A 26,017-nucleotide genomic window follows, 5' to 3' on the forward strand; every position below is an offset into this window, starting at 1 on the left:
ATTGCTTTGCACCATGCATTGTATTGGTACAGATAGATTAGCTCCACAGTATCCCCAAAAAGAGTTCTTCACCACAACTCAAATCAAAATGTGCTGCACACTGATCCATCAATCTCCCTTCATTTCAGGGAAACTTGGGCTAAACAAACATGCTTCATTAAGCTTTCCTGACTTTATTTTGGCTGAGGTTCCTTTTTATACTCTTCCAATCCCTCCACTAATGTTCTCCTCTTTGGAGAAGATGGCACTGACCACTGTCCCATCTCTGGTGATTGATTTTGCACATTTAGCATCTCATAATGAGCTAAACAGCCACAGTGCAAATGCCTTGGCTCAGGACAAGCTCTAACATTTGGTTCAGATTCAGCCATAAACCTAAGTAAATTGAGTCCTGGTAGTTTTATCCATGTTCATTGGTGGAAATCAATAAATCCAACTTGAACTGAAAATTAAATTGGCACAAAACTTGTTGGTGTGGATGACTGTATGTTAAAGGATGCGCAGCAAACTATGGTGGTAGTGTTTATGAACAGCAGTCCCTGCACCTTGACCTGTTATTATACGTAGATCATGAAAAAGCACTGCTATTACCCAGCATAGAACTTTAGTGATGATGTCAAGACACTCAGGTGTGACCCAAAGCATTTCTATAAGTAAAACGGCGGGAGAAAATGAAGAATGCTTGATAGGTTTAAACCTTGGTAGATTGAAAAAAAAGAGTTATTTCATTTCATCCTGAAAAGGTGATTTGCTTTTATAAACATATCAAAGCTGTCAATACAGAACCATGACATAGTCTGTCATTGTACCTTCAAGGTCTGGAAAACAAAACGGGAACACAAAATATTTGAGAGAGTTTCTTTTTTATTGTTTTGTTTTTTTTTTCTTTTCTGGATGTTCCTAAGTTTTAACTCGCAATAATAACCATAAAAATTGACATAGAAAATAGAGTGTGTCTAACCCCAAAAACATACAGCTCTGAATCTGTTCAAATAGCACAAAGTGACATTTGGATTGCACTAAAACTCGCGTTAACAAGTTGTTGTTACTATGCTAGTGTACAGAAAATTGGCACATTTTGTGCTTTTTAAAAAATATGCAAATAAACATTCTGTATTTTTTACATTTTACTTCTTCAAACAGTTGGTGCCCTTCAGTTATTTACCAACCCACTACTACACTAAGAAACAAACAAACAATAAAGCATCTAATTCAATTTAATTGTTCACAGTTTTATTTTTATTTTCCCCAGTATTTAGCAGAGCTAGTATCTGAACTTTAATTCAGATTTAGAGAGTCAGAACACTAAAGCACTAAAATATGAGGACACAGCACCAAACATATTCCAAGAACTTCCATGAACTGGTTGTTCTGAATGCAGTTTGTTGAAATGACAGGCATTTGCTAAGCAGAAGAGTACGTATAGAACATGGCAATGCTATTTGCCAAACTTTGTGAGAGGTATCCTAACGTTGTGGTATTACAGTGTTTGTTTTGAAATGTAATCCAACCTTTCTCCAGACCTCTATAGTACACAATCAAATATGGTATATACTCATTTCCCCTTTTCTCAGCACTTACATTTTTTACACAGACAACTTTAACATGTCAAACGTCATTAAGTGCTGTTTTACTAGAAATGTACAGAAGAACAATAGCAACACCAAATCCCTTTACAAATGAAAAAGGCCAGTTTCCTAAATTGTACAATATTTTAAATACTGACTCACATTCAAAAAGCAAAGTTTGCCATGTCCTATTATTCATCTCCCCCTCCAAGTTCTACACACACACACTGAAAATGTTTTTAAAAGCTGAGCTAGCTAACTGCACAGTTTGTCTGTCTCGTATTCCACATTATGGGGGAGTTTGGCAGTGAATGCCTGCAGGGAGTCTCGGATCCTCACCACCTCGCTGGCTGACAGCTTGAGTCGGTGCCGCAGCAGGCAGGAGAAGAGATCCAGGTGCTGCTTGCCAGGCGGGGAGAGCATGTTCACACGGTCTCGGATCTCCACTAGCTGGAGAAGAGCTGAGTGCTGGGAGCCCTGTGTGTAGGGGTAGTCCAGCTGCAGGATCAGGTCCTGGATTGCCTCACCATCAAAGTGCATGCTGTAGCCATAGGCCTGGACACCATTGACCTTCATGTATCCCAGGTTCCTAGAGGGATCGACAAGTTCCAGGGGCTCGTAGTATGTGGTCTCGTTACCTCGAGAGTCAGTGGCCTTGATCCGGCTCCTCAGGTAGATGTGGACCGTTTCAAAGAAGCTCTTCCGCTTGTTGCCCAATGTCATGGTCCAGTTGGTGCATTGTGGGACCCCCTCCAGTGTAGTCCTTTCCCAATCTGGGAAACTGTTCTCATGAACAGGCAAGAGCCAGCTCTCCGAGTGGCTGCCCCCAAACGGGTTAATGTAGATGGAGAGAACAGGCTCCAGGGTGCTGTTCCTGGTCAGGCAGATCTGCACTGTCAGCCCCAGCAGCATGTGGATCAGGTTGGACCTGTATTTGTTGCTTTTTAGGGTGAGGAGCATGCGCTTGCGCCAGGAAGGGTCAAACCAGCTGTTGAGGCGCATGTCATTGCTGATGAAGATGGCGTGCACCTCAATGCGGCTGTCATGCTTCTGCAGAAGGTACTTCAACTCCAGGTCCTGGAAGTCAGTTTCCAGGCCCAGATAGTGCTCCAGGGAGTCGGCCACCTCTGGACGGCAGGTGCCCTGACTCAGCACGTAACCTGCATTGCAGCTACTGCAGTGGACAGGACTGTCCTGGGCACAGGTCAAACAGTTGGTGCTGCCCCCCACCTGGCATGGGAGCGCCCGCTGGCAGGTGTCCTGCTCCATTGGGCATGTGCAGTTATAGATTTCCTCGTTGAAAGTGCCTGATAGGTTGTTTTCACTGCAGTACAGAAGGGATTGAATCTGCTTCAACCAGTAGGCTATAGGTCTGTGGAAGAAACAGAAAGCCAAGATCATTTTGAGGTTTAAATAAATTCATGCAGTCCGTGGAGGAAATATTTTTATTGGATTAACACAATAAATTGGCTCTTAGCCTGCTAATCTAAAGGCCACCTTGCATGCTGGTTCTCATTTTACTTATCAAAATCAGTGCCATCGAGGATGGATTAAGGCAGATACAAATTAGGCCTTTGATGATATGACGAACTTTACTCAGCTTGCATGGATTGGTTAACCTTAGATCTTGTGACATTAAGCATATTTAGAAAAACACAAAACAATGACCTCCTTCCTCCAACACCAGCACTACTAACCTGAACTACTAAACTTTTTCCAGTCAAAAAACAACCAGAAGAAGTCTAATTCATGCAGATTCAGTCACAGTAAGTTCTTGATGCCTTTTTTCTGCAAGCACAAGCTTTAGAAAAAAAAAAAATCAAATCTGTAGTCATTTTGTTTTCAAAGCAACCATGGTGAGATATATTTATTCATTCCAGACTTTCCATTTCTGAATAGTAAGGATGGAAAGGATACAACTCAGGAAGATTAAATGACAATTGCAGAATTTGAAAAAAAGACGCCTGCTGCTTTTCAAGTGTGCCTTTTCGGACCGCTCTGCAGGATTCTGAAAAGTGCCTGTATTACCTCTTTCTAAAGCAGAGTTCCAATGCCACTATCACTCATAGAAATAAAGACACTCCATGGAAATGTATATTTCTAAAAAAAGGTTTGCACAAAGGCATCATGTACATTAGTAGTAATCATAATAACAATATGAAGTACTAGTGCTGGTGTTGGAGGAAGAAGGTCATTGTTTTGTGATCTTTATTAAAGACTGACAGTAAAATATACATGTATACATCTATTAAGCCAATTTAAATAAAATATTCATTTAAAGCTTAAAATAGGGTACTAGATTTAATAACGATAACCCCTATCCATTCCATATTGTTAGAGGACAACAAATTGCACAGTAAGATAAGGTGATCTACTCATGTGAAAATAGATTTGTTCTATTGCTATTAGGTTATCCCATGGAAACCTGACTATAGCCCATAAAATGACAAACTCAGAAGGACATCTGAAATTATACTGCAGAGAAAATACAGAAACATATTACAGAAACTTATTAGATAGAAATTAGACTGCATATTGGTTTAAAACTTCTGAGGTAAGAAAAGTCAAGTCAACAACAACACTGATGAAGGCATTTGCCATTTATGAAAAACTGGATTATGCTATTTATGAAAAACTCTTCACCAAATCTCTATTTATTGAAATTATGCAGAATCCACCAGCTTGTAGAAAACAACTGGTAGATCAGCAGTTCAACATTTAAAGTAAACCCTTACAGAAGACAAGCGAAGCTGTAGCATAAACTACCATCTTCTTAGTAACTTTATACATTGACCACTGAGCTGATAAATCTTCACATATACCGGTTATTTTATAGATTGAGCTGAGAAATCTACACATTCTATAGATTTACCGATTTTACACATGAACTGTAACATATACATTCACAATAAACAGATGGGCTCCCTTATACTGCAAGTACACTCCGTACATTGTTTTAATCTCTATGAACTGGAATGTGTCTGAGAGCCAGTTTACTTTCTAAACTTCCTAAACAAATATAGCAAACCGCAATACTATATTTGAGCTTTAAACCCATTTTATACATACATTCGCCTTCATAATGCCATTCTTGTACCCACCTTTCACGGGGCAGCCTGTACTGAGGCTGCTTCTCACAGCGTTTGCTGAGGTTAAACAGCTTCTGGATCAGCTTCTGGGCCTTGTCGTGGAGCTGTCTCATGCTGCCCTCTAGCTGCTCGTACAGGCGCTGCAGATTGGAGTCCTTGGTCCACAGGTGGAATATGGTGGATGTGTTCAGTAGATGGTCAAGTGGAAGCGTCTTCACAAAGGACTTGAACTCATCTAAAAGGACATATCATGCTTGAAATGCTAGAAATGTTTTTATCATTCTTATCTAAAATCAGGTACGTTGTATCAGAGCTTTTGAATGGTCGCTAGGCCACACAGACCTTCCTCCTTCAAGATGAGCCTGTTGAAAGGTGGAAGTGGAGGAGCTGGTGGGCTGATTGTCCATGGATACCCAGTTCAGTGGTATCTATATGATTCATGACTTCATAAAACCAAGGTAATGCCAGACAATCTAATTCTGTTCTCCTAGTAAAATGTTGCTTCCATCTTATGATATAATGACCAAAAGAATTATACCACACATTTGAGTATTACAAATTGTAATACAAGATGGTCTGGGTGTACTTTTTGGTTATCACCCATTTATATTTAAAAACTACTGTAAATTCACATTTGTATGCAGTAAGATGAATACCGGTATGCTTAAAGGACTAGTCAAATATACGCAAATACAGACGTGCTCAAATTTGTTGGTACCCTTACAGCTCATTGAAACAATGCTTCATTCCTCCTGAAAAGTGATGAAATTAAAAGCTATTTTATCATGTATACTTGCATGCCTTTGGTATGTCATAGAATAAAGCAAAGAAGCTGTGAAAAGAGATGAATTATTGTTTATTCTACAAAGATATTCTAAAATGGCCTAGACACATTTGTTGGTACCCCTTAGAAAAGATAATAAATAATTGGATTATAGTGATATTTCAAACTAATTAGTTTCTTTAATTAGTATCACACATGTCTCCAATCTTGTAATCAGTCATTCAGCCTATTTAAATGGAGAAAAGTAGTCACTGTGCTGTTTGGTATCATTGTGTGCACCACACTGAACATGGACCAGAGAAAGCAAAGGAGAGAGTTGTCTGAGGAGATCAGAAAGAAAATAATAGACAAGCATGGTCAAGGTAAAGGCTACAAGACCATCTCCAAGCAGCTTGATGTTCCTGTGACAACAGTTGCAAATATTATTAAGAAGTTTAAGGTCCATGGAACTGTAGCCAACCTCCCTGGGCGCGGCCGCAAGAGGAAAATCGACCCCAGATTGAACAGAAGGATAGTGCGAATGGTAGAAAAAGAACCAAGGATAACTGCCAAAGAGATACAAGCTGAACTCCAAGGTGAAGGTACGTCAGTTTCTGATCGCACCATCCGTCGCTTTTTGAGCGAAAGTGGGCTCCATGGAAGAAGACCCAAGAGGACTCCACTTTTGAAAGAAAAACATAAAAAGCCAGACTGGAATTTGCTAAAATGCATATTGACAAGCCACAATCCTTCTGGGAGAATGTCCTTTGGACAGATGAGTCAAAACTGGAGCTTTTTGGCAAGTCACATCAGCTCTATGTTCACAGATGAAAAAATGAAGCTTTCAAAGAAAAGAACACCATACCTACAGTGAAACATGGAGGAGGCTCGGTTATGTTTTGGGGCTGCTTTGCTGCGCCTGGCACAGGGTGCCTTGAATCTGTGCAGGGCACAATGAATCTCAAGACTATCAAGGCATTCTGGAGCGAAACGTACTGCCCAGTGTCAGAAAGCTCTGTCTCAGTCGCAGGTCATGGGTCCTCCAACAGGATAATGACCCAAAACACACAGCTAAAAGCACCCAAGAATGGATAAGAACAAAACATTGGACTATTCTGAAGTGGCCTTCTATGAGTCCTGATCTGAATCCTATCGAACATCTATGGAAAGAGCTGAAACTTGCAGTCTGGAGAAGGCACCCATCAAACCTGAGACAGCTGGAGCAGTTTGCTCATGAAGAGTGGGCCAAACTAACTGTTAACAGGTGCAGAAGTCTCATTGAGAGCTACAGAAAACGTTTGATTGCAGTGATTGCCTCTAAAGGTTGTGCAACAAAATATTAGGTTAGCGGTCCCATCATTTTTGTCCATGCCATTTTCATTTGTTTTATTATTTACAATATTATGTTGAATAAAAAATCAAAAGCAAAGTCTGATTTCTATTAAATATGGAATAAACAATGGTGGATGCCAATTACTTTTGTCAGTTTCAAGTTATTTCAGAGAAAATTGTGCATTCTTCGTCTTTTGTGAAGGGGTACCAACAAATTTGAGCACGTCTGTATGTTATCACTGTACATGCTGTCCACAATGCTACAGAGGATTGAATGGGATGTGTTTCACACATGCACTAGGGGGGGCTCACCTGAATCCTGAAACTCCAGATTGTAGTTGGCCCATGCCTCCATGACCTGAAGCAGCTTCTCTTCTATGGCCTGGATATCTGTGGAAGGGCAGTTGCATTCTGGGAAGCTGGAGGTACACTGGCACCAGCAGTCATTGTCCTTACAGATAAAATCTCCCTCTGAGTTGCAGGTGATGTATCCCAAGGCTGCTCTGACAAAGCGGTCATGCAAGTAATTTGGTAGGATAACCTGCAGACCTTTCCATAAAAAACAGACACTATATTATTACATAAAAATAATTAATTGCATATAATAATAATAATAATAATAATAATAATAATAATAATAATAATAATAATAATAATAATAATAATAATAATAATGGAGATTGAGATACCATTTTATATAATCTTTTAAATCACTTTACATAAGTGTTAAGTCAGGCACATGTGTAAGACTAGCTTACATCTGAACTATGGCAACAAATCAGTATAATGGAGGACATTAAAATACAGTGCACCACAGATCTGACTTATAAGCAGCATTTAAGAAGCATCAATATGAAAATGTGATGCAATCAATCATTTATATTGGAGAAACCAAATTTAAACAAGTGAATCTCAATAGTCAATTTAAACTGTAAGAAACTGTGGGGTCAATCAGTCAAATATCAGTAGGCAGATTTTCCAGCACTGAACCAGGAGAATGCACAAAGGAAGGCAGACAGGCTCTTATACTCACAGTGTGCAGCAAACACAGATAAAAAAAATACTATAGTATCACCTGAAAACACTATATTTGTATGGTCAATGCACAAATTAAAAGTTCAATTCCATTAGATTTTAAACCAGTTCTTTAAAATGTTTCAGTAATATATACTCTTAAGCTCCTGATGGATAGTATAAGTTTTATCATATTTTTTAAATGTGATTCTGCAGTCAATTACTATACACCTTATCACAATACTTCACAGGAACAAGCAGTTTAAAATAGTGGGCTTTGCTTTAATAACAGAAACTCTGGGACATACACTCCCAGTGTCACAGGCTTGCTGCTTTTGCTTGTAAAATACATTATCGCTACAATATTTGAATCTCTTTACCGCCTCTTTTACAAATGACAGTATGTGGTTCTTTCTGCAGCTCTCATCAGTGTTTCTGTGAGAACATGTTGTCAGGGTAATCTGAGACAGTGTTGTATCTTATATTTGGATAGGACTATTTTTATCTCTTCATTCTAAGCATCAATCTTTTGAAATACTGCTCTTTCACTAGGCATTCGCTTATGGGGCTCTGTGTTAACGCAGAATTTTTCCAACACTCCTTTCTTGAAGTAACGAGTCTCATTTGTCCCATTCAGAAATACTGATAAGGAAATTATTTTGACCCCTGCTGTGTTATATTGCAGAAGAAACCATTATAAATGACTTCCTGTAATATTGCATCTGTTTATGTTAATATCTCAATAGCTACATGAGGGCATACTGTACAGTTGGATGTCCTATTAACCAGCAAGATTTTCAGGACTGTTTCCAATTGTTTAGTGAAATTATTGTGAATTCATCATACAACACTAATAGAGAGGGAGCAAGACTAAGGAGCTGATAAAAAAGCTGATCCCAAAAAATAAACTGCAAAAAGAACACACACACAATAGATCCACTTCTACAGGGCACAAATGGTAATCTGGTATATAGGGTAAGACTAGGTCACGTAGACTTTATAGGTCAACAATAAAAACTTGTGCTCTACCAACAAATCGGATCAGAACCAGTGAAAGTGGCAATAGAATAGGAGAGCTCTGGCTATAATACTGGATGTGTATAGCATAGATAAAGCAGCAATGAGAGAGCAAGCCAGCAGGACTCTGAAATAATGCATTATAATTTGAAGGTGATAAAAAAAAAAATCTATAAAAGTATGTGCATGGAGTTATTCAGACCTTAAATAAAAAAGATCCAGGCTGCCACAGACAGACTGTTAGTGACCTGGGAAACAGCTGGGAGTACACGATATTGCAGCACTCTGCAATGAATGGACAATTGGGATGAAAAGCAATACGACAGAGGCAGGTGGCATGTAATGGACTGGCCCTTGAACGGGTGCCATTGTGAACAGATTTTAAGGAACACATATTTTGCAGTAAAATGTGAAAATGTTAAGCATTTTTCTCAAGGAGCTCAAATTAGTTCTTCCTGTTCTAACCCTAAAAACACATTACAGCGTGTTAACTGCCCTGTGCAGTTAAAGATGTTACACTGAACTCTCTTGAAAAAGAATAACTATTACTCTGCAATTGAGATATGATCATATCCCTCTGCTGTGTAATTAAGTATGTGGCATACAAACATGGACGAATGTTAGACAGTTAGTCTGTCCTCATGTATCAATGCCTCCATTGTGTTTCACGATCAATTAGCCCGAAGGCAGCAAGCTGTAGTGGCAGTAGATCACTCAGTAATGTTGATGAGGAAGTCAGCTTCTCTGGCAGCAGCAAGGAGACTTTCCATTAGGCATTCCAAGGCCTGCTAAGTGAGTTAGATGGGAGCAGCCACACTGACTCCACTCTTGATTATGCAAAGAGAAGATGTGAGGTGAACCACCTGAGACTGATGAGCAGTGATGCGATAAAATGAAAAGAGTGAAATGGCAGATTCAATTGTAGTCACAGGAACTGTGTGTAAAAGCAGTTTGCTTTGCATCTTCATTATGTGCAGGTGTGGTTTGTGCTACCAGAGACTGATGAGCAGCTGAGCAGTGGGAGTGATTCTTAATAAAACAGAAAGCTGTATTTATCTTCGTAAAAAACAAAAGCCTTGACCATGTGTTGTGGTTTGGAGGGGGGGCTGAGGAAGGAGAGCTCTCAAGACAGGAGGGTGGTGCCAACAAACAGTAGTTGCAAACAAACATTACTGCAGGAGTGCTTATTACTGCATCACCAGGGCTTGCCACAACAAACAAACAGGACTCTTTAGTGCATATTGTACAATGTTAATTTAATACAATAAGTAACCTTGTGTGTAATGCTCAGTTTACTAAGCCTTTTACTAAGCTTCAGAGCAGTTTCAAATATGGAATATTTCTATAACATATTATATACTTATCAAAAGTAAAAACTTCCAAAATGAAAATAATTGCTTACAATAGGATTAATAAGTTTAAAAAGTACTACAAACATCTATTTTACAAATCATTGTTATTTCCAACATGACATTATACAATGTCTATCTTCTGGAACATTTTGTAAAGAGTGTAATACAGTATTTACACTGAGGGTATCACTTTAAAATAAGTGTCTGTTCATGATTATTTCATGTGTATTAAGGGAAATGTTATGAAGTCATGCTTATGACTTTTGAATTCAATATGAATTTAATTTGAAATCAGTAGGAAATCATGTGTTAGTTCAATTGGAATTACAGACACTTATTTTAAAGTGTTACCACACAGGATTTCAAAGGAAAAACCTCAGTAGGGAGTTCTCCCTTCGACTGTAACAAGACAATGTCTAGTGGCTGGAAGTCAAGCAGGTTAAGTACACAGCTGGTCTATATATACACAATCTGGGTAGGCATACAGTGCCTTGCATAAGTATTCACCCCCCTTGGACTTTTCCACATTTTGTAGTGTTACAACCTGGAATTAAAATGGATTTAATTGGGATTTTTACCATTTGATTTACACAACATACTTAACACTTTGAAGGTGCAAAATATTTTTTTATTGTGACACAAAAGTTAATTAAACAAAAAAAAAGACATTTGGTGGTTGCATAAGTATTCACCCCCCTGAGTCAATACTTGGTAGAAGCACCTTTGGCAGCAATTACAGCTGTGAGTCTTTTTGGGTAAGTTTCTACCAGCTTTGCACATCTGGATCCTGCAATTTTTGCCAATTCTTCTTGGCAAAATTGCTCAAGCTCTGTCAAGCTGGATGGGGATCTTTGGTGAACAGGAATTTTCAAGTCTTGCCACAGATTCTCAATCGGATTGAGCTCTGGGCTTTGACTGGGCCATTCTAAGACATTCAGGTTCTTGTTTTTAAACCACTCCAGTGTAGCTTTGGCTGTGTGTTTAGGGTCATTGTCCTGCTGGAAGGTGAACCTCCGCCCCAGTCCCAGGTCTCTTGCAGACTGAAACAGGTTTTCCTCTAGAATTTCCCTGTATTTGGCTCCATCCATCTTGCCCTCAATCCTGACCAGTTTCCCAGTCCCTGCCGATGAAAAGCATCCCCATAACATGATGCTGCCACCACCATGCTTCACCGTGGGGATGGTGTTCTCAGGGTGATGAACAGTGTTGGCTTTGCGCCACACATAGCGTTTTGCGCTAAGGCCAAAAAGTTCAATTTTGGTCTCATCAGACCAGAGAACCTTTTTCCACGTTTGCTGTGTCTCCCACATGCCTTTTGGCAAAATCCAAATGGGATTTGATATGGGTTTTTTTCAGCAATGGCTTTCTTCTCGCCACTCTTCCATAAAGCCCAGCTTTGTGGAGCGTCCGTGTTATATTTGTCCCATGGACGGTTTCTCCCATCTCAGCTGTGGATCTCTCCAGCTACTTCAGAGTTACCATTGGCCTCTTGGTTGCTTCTCTGACTAATGCCCTCCTTACCTGGTCACTGAGTTTTGGTGGACGGCCTTCTCTAGGCAGAGTCGCGGTTGTGCCATATTCTTTACATTTTTTAATAATGGATTTAACGGTGCTCCGGGGGATGTTCAAAGTTTGGGATATTTTTTTATAACCCAACCCTAATTGGTGCTTCTCCAGAACTTTATCCCGGACTTGTTTTGATAGCTCCTTGGTCTTCATGATGCTGTTTGTTTAGATATGCTCTCTAACAAACTCTGGGGCCTTCCAGAAACAGGTGTATTTAATCTGAGATCATGTGACACTTTAATTGCACACAGGTGGACTCCATTCAACTAATTATGTGACTTCTGAAGGCAATTGGTTGCACCAGAGCTTATTTAGGGATGTCACAACAAAGGGGGTGAACACTTATGCAATCAAGACTTTTCAGTTTTTTATTTGTAAATAATTTTGAAAAATATGAAGATTTTTTCCCCACTTCGACATTATGGACTATTTTGTGTAGATCAGTGACAAAAAATCCAAATTAAATCCATTTAATTCCAGGTTGTAACACTACAAAATGTGGAAAAGTCCAAGGGGGGTGAATACTTATGCAAGGCACTGTATCTCATGCAATGACTTAATAGTTTGGGAACAATAATATGTAAATACAATATGTATTCTTTCAGTTAAATTATAAAATAATTTCACAGATGGTTAATAAAATGTTTAGTCAAATGTGCCATCTTTTTTAAAAAAAACTTCAGTGGACTCATTACATCCTTTAACAATTGTACCATTAACAACTTTATCAGAATACATTCCATGGACAACAGCTACAAAATGTGCACATGTGCTCAAAAACACACTAACGTTCAAGAATGTAGTCGATGTGGGCTCTGATATACTGTAGCGTGCCTTAATTTCTACAGTGCTTAATAATAGTCCACAATAATTCTATAATAGCCTAGCTTGCTTTTTCTACTACGCACTGGAGCTGTACCCTATTGTTCAATGCAGCACCACATGTTAAATGTGTCCTCATCCTAATTTACATACTGCATTTTCCAATTTCTAGCTGAGAACAATAGTGTTCGGGCAGCAATGAAAAGGTTTTTTTTGTTTGTAATGTTCTGAATTAGTAATATGTGCAAATTCAGAAAATCAATCCCATTTCAACAGAAATATGTTATGGCTAAAAGGTTAAAGTCTGGAGCTACAGCACTTTCCTTAATGGTCTAATATGCAGGCTCAATTTCATTGCTTATAGGTACCCTTTATACCTGGGTGGTAATGCAACTGACACTTCTTAAATGAATGACATATACATGCATATTATTTCTGCTACAGGTGACAAACTTGTATGTCTCCCTTTCCTTCATCTCAATACGTGCATCTCTTATGATTATAACACACCAGTCTCTATCCAGTTCTGGTGACTTTTCTGCTTTATGATCAGACAATTCATATCTGCAGTCAGATGCAAGACTACTATCTTACGCCATGAAAACCATAATGAATTTCTCTTTTGCTACTGTAATAATATCACAATGTACAAAAATATCACAATGTATAAAAAAATGTACATAATAATGTACAAAGGAAACCAATTAAAACAACTGTACATATTCCATTGATGCAATGTTCTATTAATATTAATTTCTGATGTTACCTGTTTCTGATTACATTTCCCTGTCTATGCAGTATGCTCACGATGTTTAAGATTGCCTTCACCACTTTTGTTGTGTTACCTTCTAGAGGCATAAAAATAGTTGGGCTTTCAAGGAGGAAACACTGCAGAGTATGTTTTATGTTACCATGTCAGCAGAATTATTGAAAAAACCCTCTGACCCCTACCACACATTTATAAAAACCTTTGGCTATACATCTCCTTCAAACCTAAAACCAATTTGTTGTGATGTAAGCAGAATTCCTTACAATATTAAATGTTTAAGGAAATTAACTTCACACCAAAGGACGAGCTGAACCTGTGGATATTTCAGTTATTCCTGCTCGTAAAAGTAATAATCAAATATATTTATCCCTTACTCGTCCTCTCTGGATCCATTGACTGCGTTTAACTCTTCTGCATTACTTGTTCTATTGCTTTGCCTTAAGGAATGACTGTGCTCTGTATTCAGGATGAATTAAACTTGTGGGATGCATACACTTGAAATGTAAGGCTTGATATAAATGTAAGGCTTGATATAAGGTCTTAAGACTTTAATCTGAAACAATGGGCTGCAAGGCAAATTGCTACTGAATTTTTAAATGAGTAAGTGTGCAAAGCTCAGCCGACGTTCCAGTCGTGTCCCGCTCAGTAAGTAGAGACAGAAGGAAACTGAATATTATTTCATTTAACAGCTGAGAGCGAACTCTCTTTAATGCATCCCCCCTACCACCATACCTTGTAAATGGATTTTGTTTTCAGGACTTTGAACCAAAACAGAACTGACAGAGTCCAGGTTGTCGTAGTTACTGCATCCCAGAGGGCCGGTTCTGGTTTCTGTTACCTAGGAAACAGTATTGAAATTGTTACAGCCAAACATAAAACGGCAAAAGAAAAACAAAAGGAAAAACAGATTATTATTATTTTTTTTTTTACTTTTGTGAAACTCCATGACTGATGTGTCCATGCGCTACCAAATACAAACCCAGAAAAATCTGTGTTTACAAGTGGAGTGGTTTGATAAGAGGGTCATGATAAAAAAAATATACATAACAAGGCACTACTGTACATTAATGAGTCGCTTGCAATATATACTCTCGGGCCTGGGGATAAGTCCGGATAGATTTGTTTCAAAGTGAAGATAACTTGCCCCCTGGGAAGCTCTGACACTGTGTTTTATGCAGAGCTGTGTTACAGGTGCTGATCTTTCAGTTCTATGATTAAGGATGGGGATGGAACCCTGCCAAGGCCTTTAACAGCTTAAGAAAGATTGCATTAGAAACAGGTTCAGGTCGTCATCTTTTTTTCCATACATACAGCAGTACAGAACTCTGAGATTTCAAACGAACCGTGAGTGATTTCTAAAGCCAGTGCGCTTCAATGGGTCAACATTCATGTAACTGATACAAAGGCAGGATAAGGCCCATCTACTTCATCAAGACTGCAATGTGAATAAGGTGTTGAACAGGGTATACCATAAGGACAAGGCATGGAACAAATCTATTTAAAAAAAATATCCTAAATACTTTAGGAGCAACATGGGACTCAGGCTCTTCACTCACTACTCCTGACCAGTACATATTCTGCACTAAATTTACATTATAAAATATCAAAGTATACCAATAAATATGTGTAGCTAATTTATGGTAATTAACAGGTACTTGGAGATAGTGTAAATTATGTTATATTTGTATTTTTCACACTATGAATTAGCACTACATTAACCTAGACAAAAAAAAAGAAAATGGAGAACTGAACAATTACTATAATATGTAAAAACACATGGAAAAGTGAAAAAAAAACCAATGTGATGATAACAATACTGCTAATGAATGAATACTACTACATTGTATTTCAGTAACACACACATATTCATAATGAGATTTGTTCAGAGAGACTCCATCCTCTAGTTTTGAGAGGCTTCAACAACCTCAATTGAATGTCTGAAAGCATGGGATCAGCCCAGACCAGTATCTGTAAGCTCCAGGGAACCAATCATCAGGAGCCAGAGATGAAACCTCAATACAACAGAAATCTTGCAGAAAGTCCCTGTTGTGAAGACATAGGTGGCACCGTTACATATGACACGCCAAATGGAAAACGTCTGAAGTGAAATCATCTGCTACGCCCTGAATTAAGAAAAGGCAGTTTTCACAGATCTGAGAAGTAGCTATTACTTTCCCAGCTGTAGTAGGGCCATACAAGATAAGAGATGAAAATGCACAATTCAGTAATGCACCATGCATGACATGAACAAGAAAACAACCAAACAGGTTACCTGAATCAAGTTGTGATGTTGAACAGTCCTGAAATACGTGACGACACTAATGGGTATACCCTCATTGCATTTCCCATTGCAAATCAGTAGTGACTCAAGACTAAAATTAATATTGTAACCCTCTTGGGTAACTTACCACAGGCAGTGCACCATGCAGTTCAGAATTGTGTTGATGAAAAGATAAGACCACAAGGCCAGCATTCAGAAAGACTAAACTCGGATTGCTATTTTCTGATCCTTGACATCCATTGCCTTTGCAGCAGCTAATTACTTTGAGCATTTCAACTATTATGTTTTCTTCATTACCAAAGTTCTACCTTTTTTAACAAGCATGTCTGTGGCTCTCCTTTATCTGTTTCTTACAGACCAATTTAAAATAAACAGTTGGTATGGATAATGCTTACAAAAGCAAAGAATGAACAACAATAAGCAGAAGAATGTAGTTAAAGACATGATCTGTGTGCTGTACACAGTGGTACCTGCTACAGGGTTTAATGAAGCTTCCTGCCCACATTAAATCAGTCATCCACCAGAGCTCACCACCAAGTAAAATTATCCGAAAAAAATGATTAGATTCAGATTTGCTTACACATGGAGAAACCACTTTTTAATATAGATCCCTGAGTGATAATTAGTTAATTAATCTGCAGGACTAAGACAAAAGCACAGAAATATGTATTAGTATTTCACATCTCTCGCCCAACTTTCCATAAATAAACCAGTCTGAGCCCCCAGAGAAAACGAAAAGCAATTGTTGAGGTGATGGATTATAATTATGTAGAAATTACTGTTTGACTCACTGGGACAAGTATCTGTATTATAAGCAGCAATTTTAATCGCATTATTACCAAGAGCTGTCGGCCCTATGCACCCAATCTTAATACTGCAAAGATTAATAAGATAAATATGATATCTTCACATTTAAAGATATTTAAATATTTAGGCTATACATCCAATGAGATGCAAGGAATTATATTCTGTGACAAAACACAAGAGATTATTAATCTCTGACATAGAGAAAGAAAAAATGAAATCTATGTTTGTAGCTGTTGTGTGTAACAATTGATGGATTCCATATTACTGTAGGGTCACTGTATGACTGTAGGGCAGCAGTGTGGAGTAGTGGTTAGGGCTCTGGACTCTTGACCGGAGGGTCGTGGGTTTGACAGTGCTGCTGTACCCTTGAGAAAGGTACTTTACCTAGATTGCTTCAGTAAAAACCCAACTGTATAAATGGGTAATTGTATGTAAAAATAATGTGATATCTTGTAACAATTGTAAGTCACCCTGGATAAGGGCGTCTGCTAAGAAATAAATAAACAATGGTTCACATATACACACACGCATGCACACACACAGATGCACACACGCACGCACACACAGACACATGAACATGCACATACACACACACGTTACGTAACTCAGCATCCAGTGCAGGGATGTAAATATCGTTTAATAAAAAAATCTGTTTAAACTATTTGATTTCTATCGGTTTACCGTTCAACTGTCACACCAAATACCCTTTAAATAAATACCCACATATATTTAGTCTTTGTCATGCATTGTCATTTGTTTACCAAACATAAAAAGAGCCATCTTGGAGCACAAATCCTCTTTAATTGCATCACATTGACGATATGTGTACCGGTACACCTTTCTAAGTTTCTAGTATCTCCTTCATAGTTAATCTCGATCCACTACAGGGGACACTGGTTTCACATAAAATAAAACACCTTTAAAAAAAAGAAACACACGTTACCATCTGTGACAGGTTGGCTGAGTGGTCTGACATCAAACAGAAGCAGGAACAAAATACTGACACCAGGCACTGCAGTTCAAAAGAATCGTCTGGCTGCCGTTTTTATTTTTAAATAACAAAAATAAATAAAATATTTTTACAAAAAGAACACGTGCTCACAGAGCAAACTAAAAGGGTAAACACAAAATATAAATAAACTATACAGGTCAGGCTGGGCAGTCGCTGTCACTGTTCCTGTAATGTATACTTAAATGTTTACGATATTGTTTTCTCACGTTCTCTCCGCTCTCGTTCCTCCTCTGAACTCCCACCTCGAGCTGGAGAGCTGCAGGCTTTTTAATTCAGGTGACCATCTCCCGATTAGCAACAAAATTAATCACTTAATTAATTCGGGAGATGGCCACCTTCTGCACGAGTTTAATTATTCCTGGCAGAGGATGAGCACCAATCTCGCCTCTGCCAGGACACGTTTTAAAAATAAACAAAACAATAACACGGCGGTACGCCGTCACAAATTACAATAAATAATGAATCCCGCGGCGCTCGCCGTCATATAAACTACAATACGAAATTATAATAAACAAACAAACAATACAAAATAACACAGGGGTGGAGGGGGACCCCGATCTAAAAATAAATAAACAAAACAATGTACAGGGCACCTCGCCCTGTTACATATCCCCCCCCTTGTGCAACGCACACTTGGCCCCAACGGCCACCTCCCCCCACAGTCTCAAAGTCCCGGAAGAGGGGGAAGCACAGTGTCCATGGGGGTGGCCATGGTGGGAGGTCCGGCACCCCCTAATTCTTCGTGGCCAGCAGCTCCCTCTTCCGGGGCTCCCGCCACACACTATCCTGCCACGAAAGTGCGGCTGGGGGAGCTGGTCTCCTGACCTCACCCCCCTTCTTCACGGCCAGCAGTTCCCCTCCATGGGGCTCCGGCCACCCAATTTCCGGCTGCGAAACTGCTGTGGGGGGAGCTGGACTCCTAACCTCCCCCCCCTTCTTCGTGGCCGGCAGCTCCCCTCCGTGGGGCTCCGGCCACCCAATTTCCTGCCGCGAAAATGCGGCTGGGGGAGCTGGTCTCCTGACCTCCCCCCCTTTCTTCATGGCCGGCAGCTCCCCTTCATGGGGCTCCGGCCACAGTGTAGCGACCCCAGGCGAAGCAGGATCCCCGTCGACCCCAGACAAAGCAGGGCGCCCGGCAACTCCAGGCGAAGCAGGACCCTCGACGACCCCAGGCGATGGCAGCAGCAGCGGACCCTCGGGAGGCGACGGCAGCAGCAGCGGACCCTCGGGAGGCGACGGCAGCAGCAGCGGACCCTCGGGAGGCGACAGCAGCAGCAGCGGACCCTCGGGAGGCGAACTTGGGAGGGGAGCCCCTGGCCATGGAGGCGGCAGCGGGAACTCCACTTCTCCCTCGTACCCTGTACCCTGTGCGAAGCAAAAGGCAGCCCCAGGCGATGCAGGGCAACAGGCAGCCCCAGGCGATGCGGAGCAACAGGCAGCCCCAGGCGATGCGGAGCAACAGGCAGCCCCAGGCGATGCGGAGCAACAGGCAGCCCCAGGCGATCCAGGCGTGGCATCCGAGTGGAGCGGGTGTAGCATCCCTGGGTGGTGCGAGGCTGGCATCCCCGACCAATGGCGAACTGGCATCCCCGGGCGATGGCGAACTGGCATCCCCGGGCGATGGCGAACTGGCATCCCCGGGCGATGGCGAACTGGCATCCCCGGGCGATGGCGAACTGGCATCCCCGGGCAATGGCGAACTGGCATCCCCGGGTGATGCACGACAGGGTGGCAGCGGTCCCTCAGAAGGCGACGGCGGCAGCGGACCATCGGGAGGCGACTGCAGGAGGGGAGCCAGGACCAGTGGTGGGGCTAGGTTTGGCCCTCTTCTCAGCCGCGGTGACCCAGCCGTTTTCCCCCTTGCCCTTTTTAGCAGCCTGTGCAAGGGCAGCTGCGGACCGCTAGCCTTCTGTCCCGGTCCGTCCTGTCGTGAAGGGAGAGGCAGCTCCTGTTCCTCTCCCTCGGGTGGTGGAGAAAGAGGCAGCTCCTGCTCCTCTCCCTCAGGTGGTGGTGGAGGCAGAGGCAGCTCCTGCTCCTCTCCCTCAGGTGGTGATGGTGGAGGCAGAGGCAGCTCCTGCTCCTCTCCCTCAGGTGGTGGTGGAGGCAGAGGCAGCTCCTACTGCTCTGCTCCTGGCGAAGACGACAGGGGCTCCTCCCCTTCTGGCTGCGAAGGCGGCAGGGGCTCCTCCCCTTCTGGCTGCGAAGGCGGCAGGGGCTCCTCCCCTTCTGGCTGTGAAGGCGGCAGGGGCTCCTCCCCTTCTGGCTGCGAAGGCGGCAGGGCCTCCTCCCCTTCTGGCTGCGAAGGCGGCAGGGCCTCCTCCCCTTCTGGCTGCGAAGGCGGCAGGGCCTCCTCCCCTTCTGGCTGCGAAGGCTGCAGGGGCTCCTCCCCTTCTGGCTGCGAAGGCGGCAGGGGCTCCTCCCCTTCTGGCTGCAGCCGTGGAACCAGCAGGCATGCTCCCCTTGCTGGTGGCGGCGATGGAGGCGGAACCAGCAGGCATGCTCCCTCTGCTGGTGGCGGCGATGGATGCAGAACCAGCAGGCATGCTCCCTCTGCTGGCGGTGGTGGAAGCGACACACAGTCCTCCATTGGTGGTGGAGGTGGTACCAGCAGGAACTCTCCCTCTGCTGGCGGATGTGGGAGCGACACACAGTCCTCCCATGGTGGTGGAGGTGGAACCAGCAGGAACTCTCCCTCTGCTGGCGGAGGTGGGCGGAGTCAGCTCCACAGTTCTGCAGGCACATGGAATCCTGGAATGCACAGGTAACTTTTTGGCATTTTTTCAGAGTAGGAAAGTGATGCGCATTGGCCTTCCACCACTCCAATGGAGGCTCTCTGAAGTAACTTTCCACTTCATTTTCAACTTTATTATCGTCCGGTTTTAGAACATAGTCCTCACCTAAAATCATCGACATGGCACAATTCTTGTCTATTCCGCATGATCTTTTAGCTGCTGGCTCAGTTGGTTCAGGTACAGCTACAGCACTTGGAGCTGCCTCTCTTTCTTGCATAAACTTAGATTTCACAGCAATCTGGATGTCAGGCAATAGAAATTGCAGGTGCTTACATCATGGAACCAGCAGAAATGCTATCAGTGCAGGCTTAGTAACAATCTCAGGATTATTGGGTTAGATTTGGTGCTCCAGGGAACGACAAACAGCAGCCTTGAAATCAACTATTTTTCCACTTTCAACAGTAGGGTCACCTTTAAGGTGAGTTTTGAGAAGACTGTTGCAAATTGGATAAATATTTGAAATGGAAGCTGACTGTTCAGCGACAGGGCTGTTGTAGCACATTTCAAAGCAGAAAGGACATTTAAGACATCCTCTATTAATTGCCATTGTTCGTCGTGCAGCTCAAGGGTTTGTGCATCTTATAATTTAGTAAATGAGCAATCAGACAGCACCGCTGTTATAGCCCGCTATTGTTCATTGAGTCTCTCAAACATGCCATACACTGAATTCCAGTGCTTTAGCAGCAATTGTTGGTTTACTTGAAGCAACACCTGTTTTTTTTCAGCATCTTAGCAGCAACTGTGCTGTGGTGAAAGTGTGAAACACCGCTAGAAAAGCCATAATTTATGGCTAGCTGCAATGTATGTGCAAAACAATTCAGAGTGTATCAGTGACCTGCAATTTTTCCCGTAGTGCGCTTACACAGTCGCCATAGCGTTTCTCCTGTCTTGCGGTTATGGTTTGTCTCACAGGCACACAGTATTCAGGTTCCACAAAATCCATTAATGCATGAAATCCTTCACCCTCAACGAAACTTATTGGCAGCATGTCTTCCCGTTATCATACAGCACAGTAACTCTTGACAGTTTTTCAGCTCCGGTTGTATCACATTTCCTTGAAGTGCCAGAAACAACAATGCTGCCATTGTCGTTTGTTTTTTGTCCTCCTTTGCACACAGGGGATGTTTTAGCTAAAGATGATTTATCATGGCGCCAGTACTGTTTGCATACTTAAGCTCAATATTGCACATTTGCATCTACGTCATCTTTCATTTTCTCAAAATTCTGCACATAACTTTTTTTTGGCTAGTCCCATCTTTACACTCCTCCCTTTTCTATTTTGACACCAGGTGCTGTGCTCCGCATACAATCACTTGAGACTAGTTTGATAGATTCAGTCGTCTAATTATGCCTAACCCGACGTCATATGTTGCCAAATAAAAAAAATACAGACAGAGGAGTTGCAGAGTTCAGTGGCTGTGTGTAAATAGCACATGTTTTGTTGGATAGTTTCTTTTAAAACGCAAAATGTTATGTAACTGTTATGTAAAAACGGTATGAATTTATCGGTTAACTGTTAAACTGTTTAACGTATTACATTCCTAATCCAGTGCCGACAATTGTTCTTCCTTCACAAGTGCCAACTTTGTTACTGCAATTATTGAACAGAAATAGAAAGAAAAAATGTTGCTAGCGCTAGCCGGGAAAACCTATGGAGCCTGTAAAATGAGATAAAACAGTGCAGCGCCAATTGATAAGTAACACATTTACAGACAATTCCCAAGGCTGGTTCTTTACACTGGGGCTTTGCATCAGCATGAGCAATATATAACATTCTTTCAAGTGTACCAAGCCTGATATTTGCCCTTGTAGGACCAGCTTTGACACTATACTGTGTTTTTTCAGTCAGCACAGCAGGCTCCCCTCTGGTACTCTGCACTTCAAATTAGAGTACAGTACATGAATATGAAATCAAAAATCATGGATACAATTGAATGCAATATACCAGGCATATTATGAATTTCATGATGAGCTCCTAAAATGTCATCTGTTCTTTTCAGCTCGGCTTCTCCATTCAAGTTTCACTCCTAGACAGAGCGGCGATGAGAAACAAAAGCACTGACAAGCCTGGCCGTAAATACTGAATCTCTAAAGAAATGTTCACCAGCGTGCATTGTTCTAAAAAAGTCATTCTCACTCAACTTATTATAAAGCTGCTCACAAACCAAAACATAACTGATGGTAATGGATGAGCTTTTCATGTAATAATGAGTTAATTAATTTGTCGAACACCATTCTTGCCAGAGGCTATACAGTGATGAGAGATATACCAGGGCCTATTATTCAAGTTAAATTTTCCATAAATAACCTGCAGTCACAAGGTCCCTTGGAAGCCAAAAAGCAATTGTTACTGTGATTGGTTTTAATTGCAAAGTTATTGCAGGGGAGACCTTTGGGACAGGTTACACTTTTATATGTCACAATTTAATTACACTAATAACAAGCAAAATGCAGAGCATTACAGACACCATGTTTCATAACAGGAGAATAAATGTTCACAGTCTTCGGTGATCGTGAAAAAAAAACAGGAAGTCTTGTCTTAACTGCTTTTTGTCCCCTTTCTCCTCAAAACAGTTTCTAAAACATAAGACAAAGTAAAATCTTCAGCCTTCAACTTTTCAGACTTCAATCTCCCCAATGTTCAATCTCAACAACAACAGCAAGCTAGACAAGCATTTATAAAATCACTCTTTTCCAGTGACCTAGAAATTATTGAGAACATGAATAGTGCATTGTGTGGGAGGCCTAGCACATATGCGTGGGCTGTTGTTTAGTTTCTTTATTTTAATATTATTTTTGCATGAAAGGTGATTGGTTTCCTCTCTGATTGGTATAGGTGGCTGTGTTGTGAGGGGCGACTACTCATTCCTTTCATGTTTTATGTTCACAAAGCAGGCAAAATAAAGGAACACAGAGAACCCAAGAACGGTCTGAGACTGTCTTTATTTAAAAAAAAACACAACGCAAAGCTAATCCATTCCAGGAGTGACAACCAGCCTGTTACAACTGGTGCCATGCAGTTACAACCCACCACATATGCAGGAGGTCTTTTAACCAAGGATTAACTTAGCATGGTGGTAAATATTTGTGAACATGGTACCTTCATTTGTTCACTATGATAAAGGTAGAAATAGATGCTGGCAACATTTAATTATATAATATCAATAACATGTAACTGAACGTCAATAAACAGGAAGTTGAATATCAATTAAAAACGTATCTACTTCAAAAGAAAGATGATAACAGATATGCTTATGTCTGTTGTCCCAGCACAATGAGCTGTATAAGGTAGTTTATAAGAAACCTTGAAAGCTCAGTAAGTTTATATAGACAGTGTGATTAGGAGACTTAAAGTACCTTGATGGCGGAGGTTGCTATCTGGAGATGGTGCAGTCTTCTTAGTGTACTCTCCCTGTCAATAAAATAAGAGGCTGCCAGCTGATGCAGCGTCTCCAGAGTTGCTGCTGAACTGTTGCTGACGGCTTCTTTCACATTTCTTTTCTTACTCAGTTCCTTCTTGTTCACAAAAATGGTCAGTGATTCTTCTCCTAGGAGGAACAGTAAAACAGGATTATACGGAGCACTCTGGGCCTCACTGTGTGTTGGAGTGTTGAAACATGTGGCTCAAGTTAGCTGAATCGCATGCTGAATTTCAATGTTAATTCAAGTAGGCCAATAGCCACTGTTGTTGCAGCCAAACCCTATCCAAGTTGATTTTTGTTTTTTATTGTAAAAGAAACATGTATTTCAAGTTCATACAAGAGAGTATTAAATTACGATCAAATTACAAAAACCCACCAGGCAGCTTAAAATGAAAACAATTATCGTGGATCCACTAGAGATTACATGTTCTGAAATGAGGGAACGAAAGACCATGGGTAATAGAATTCTACAGCAGTATTGGATTTAACTAAAATGAGCGAAATTATTAAAAAGTCAGAAACATTTCAACATTTCATTATCATTAAGAGGTATTGGAGGTAAAAAAAAAACACAAAAAAAAAACAAAAAAAAAAAGTACAAAGGCATGGAACATTTTCAAAGAATAGTAGTGATGTCCCTGACTTAAAACCCTTCATGCCTTTGCAAATTGGCTTTGAAACAGTGTTATTGTGATACATGTGTGTGGCACATTGGAGTCAGTCAGCAAGTCAGTGGTACTGATTCAGAACTAGTAATCAATGTCATTCATGCTGGACCACTTTTTAGCACATTTTTAGAAACGCAGTCCATTGGTGAACAACTACCCAGTTATCACAACTTCTCTCTGCAGTGCCTGCAAAAGCCACAGACCGGCTTTCTTGCCTACAGCGTTTCTATACTAATTCTGTAATGGTGCAATACTGCATGCTGTTTCTATGCTTAAGGTACCGGCAAGGTAGGTACAGGACACTGCAGGGGTCAACATTTGCTTTTAAAACCAAAATAATGTTTTTTTCAAGGAAACTGCACCAATATGTATATCGACAGGGAGACATCTAGAGCAGCATCTGAAAATACTAGAAAAGCTGGGCTTTCTTTCGTTGTTTTCATTGACATGCTAATTATAAAACACATGATAGGTGGTGTAAAGCTTAGACAAGCATAATATTGTAGGGTTTTGTAAATTCATGGTTCACCATGGTAAAGATGTGTAAATGAAGAGTATAGGAATGGGGCCAAATTAACATGTAAATTGACTACGGTAAACTTTTATAAGGGTGATGACAGGTAGACATCACATAATAATTTACTGTATAAGTAAAAGCATCATTGTGTTCATATGCTTTAATATTTCACTTTGTATGCCAGATGAAAGTCGTGATGCACTTTAAACAAAGACGATGCACCAGTAACATGCTGAGCAAAACATACTTTACTCCAATAATACATATTTTATTTGGGGTTTTGTTTTGTGCATTTTTTAAACATTTCAGTTGGTAAAGTTGCAATTCAAACAGAAAAAGTCAAAATTTACAGTGCCTGATAATATCCATTATTTTATATATATTTTTATTGCTGCATAAAGGAAAGGATTATTAAAGTGTGTGTGTGCTGTGACAGATCAAAACTTGTTCTGCAAAGGAATACAATTCAGGCTGATATGCTTGGCAGACCATTCATAAAATGTGTTTTTCATTCTACCTTTCAGTGTGTGCTACCTCCAGCTCCCCTGCGGTTAAAAGGAAAGCTGTTCTGGCAGTGATGAAGATCCTAAACAACATTTGCATTTTAAAGAACATAAAAACCTCACGTCAGGCAATGTGGAATGCAAGCACAGTCTCCAAGCAGTAAACTACTCTGAATTGACAATGTTTGACTAAGGGGTGAAGGATATTAATTTGATATGTATTATAGATACACTGTTTATCCTTTAAGACTGGTTGACTTGTTGGGTAATGGGCAATTTGACCCTACTAGCATGTTTTACTGTACTGGTGAGCTGATGAGTGGTCTAGGTGGCAAAGAGCTGCCATAAAATGTCTTTGACATTTTTTCATGCTAACTGACAAAGCAGAATATTATTCAAATAACCTGAATGCATTTAACAATAACCATTAAATGGTATCTAGTCCAATGGCACAAAGGTCAAATGAATTTCGAATTGACTGGCTTGTCTGATAACATCCCTTGGGCTTAACTTCTTTGCTGCATCAGGATGTTGTTACACTTGTGCACCAAATATAGCCAACAAACAATGAATCAATAATGTAAAACTACTTCTCATGACGGTTCTGATAATGCAGAAAATTTCTATGCCTTAAAAAAAAATTATAAATAAATTCTATGTCCAAATCTTAAAACCTGGTCACAACAGCAGGCAATTTTTTATTTTATTTTTTCTCATTATCTA

General features: G+C 40.7%; 1 protein-coding gene across 2 annotated transcripts in view; it reads right to left on the minus strand.

The window, feature by feature from the left end:
• Positions 1-1,385: 1,385 nt before the first annotated feature.
• LOC117416702 (BMP/retinoic acid-inducible neural-specific protein 3-like) overlaps positions 1,386-26,017 on the minus strand; it is a 38,431-nt gene continuing 13,799 nt past the window's right edge. For both annotated transcript variants that reach the window (XM_059034884.1, XM_059034883.1), the window contains exons 5-9: positions 23,542-23,732; positions 14,025-14,130; positions 7,065-7,301; positions 4,670-4,892; positions 1,386-2,940 (exon numbers count right to left, since the gene is read on the minus strand). In XM_059034884.1, coding sequence (XP_058890867.1) covers positions 1,824-2,940; positions 4,670-4,892; positions 7,065-7,301; positions 14,025-14,130; positions 23,542-23,732 — 1,874 coding nt within the window. In that variant the 3' untranslated portion in view covers positions 1,386-1,823. The remainder of the gene's footprint in view (positions 2,941-4,669; positions 4,893-7,064; positions 7,302-14,024; positions 14,131-23,541; positions 23,733-26,017) is intronic.

The sequence above is a fragment of the Acipenser ruthenus genome, chromosome 12, assembly GCF_902713425.1.
Source record: "Acipenser ruthenus chromosome 12, fAciRut3.2 maternal haplotype, whole genome shotgun sequence".
In the NCBI taxonomy this organism is placed as follows: domain Eukaryota; kingdom Metazoa; phylum Chordata; class Actinopteri; order Acipenseriformes; family Acipenseridae; genus Acipenser; species Acipenser ruthenus.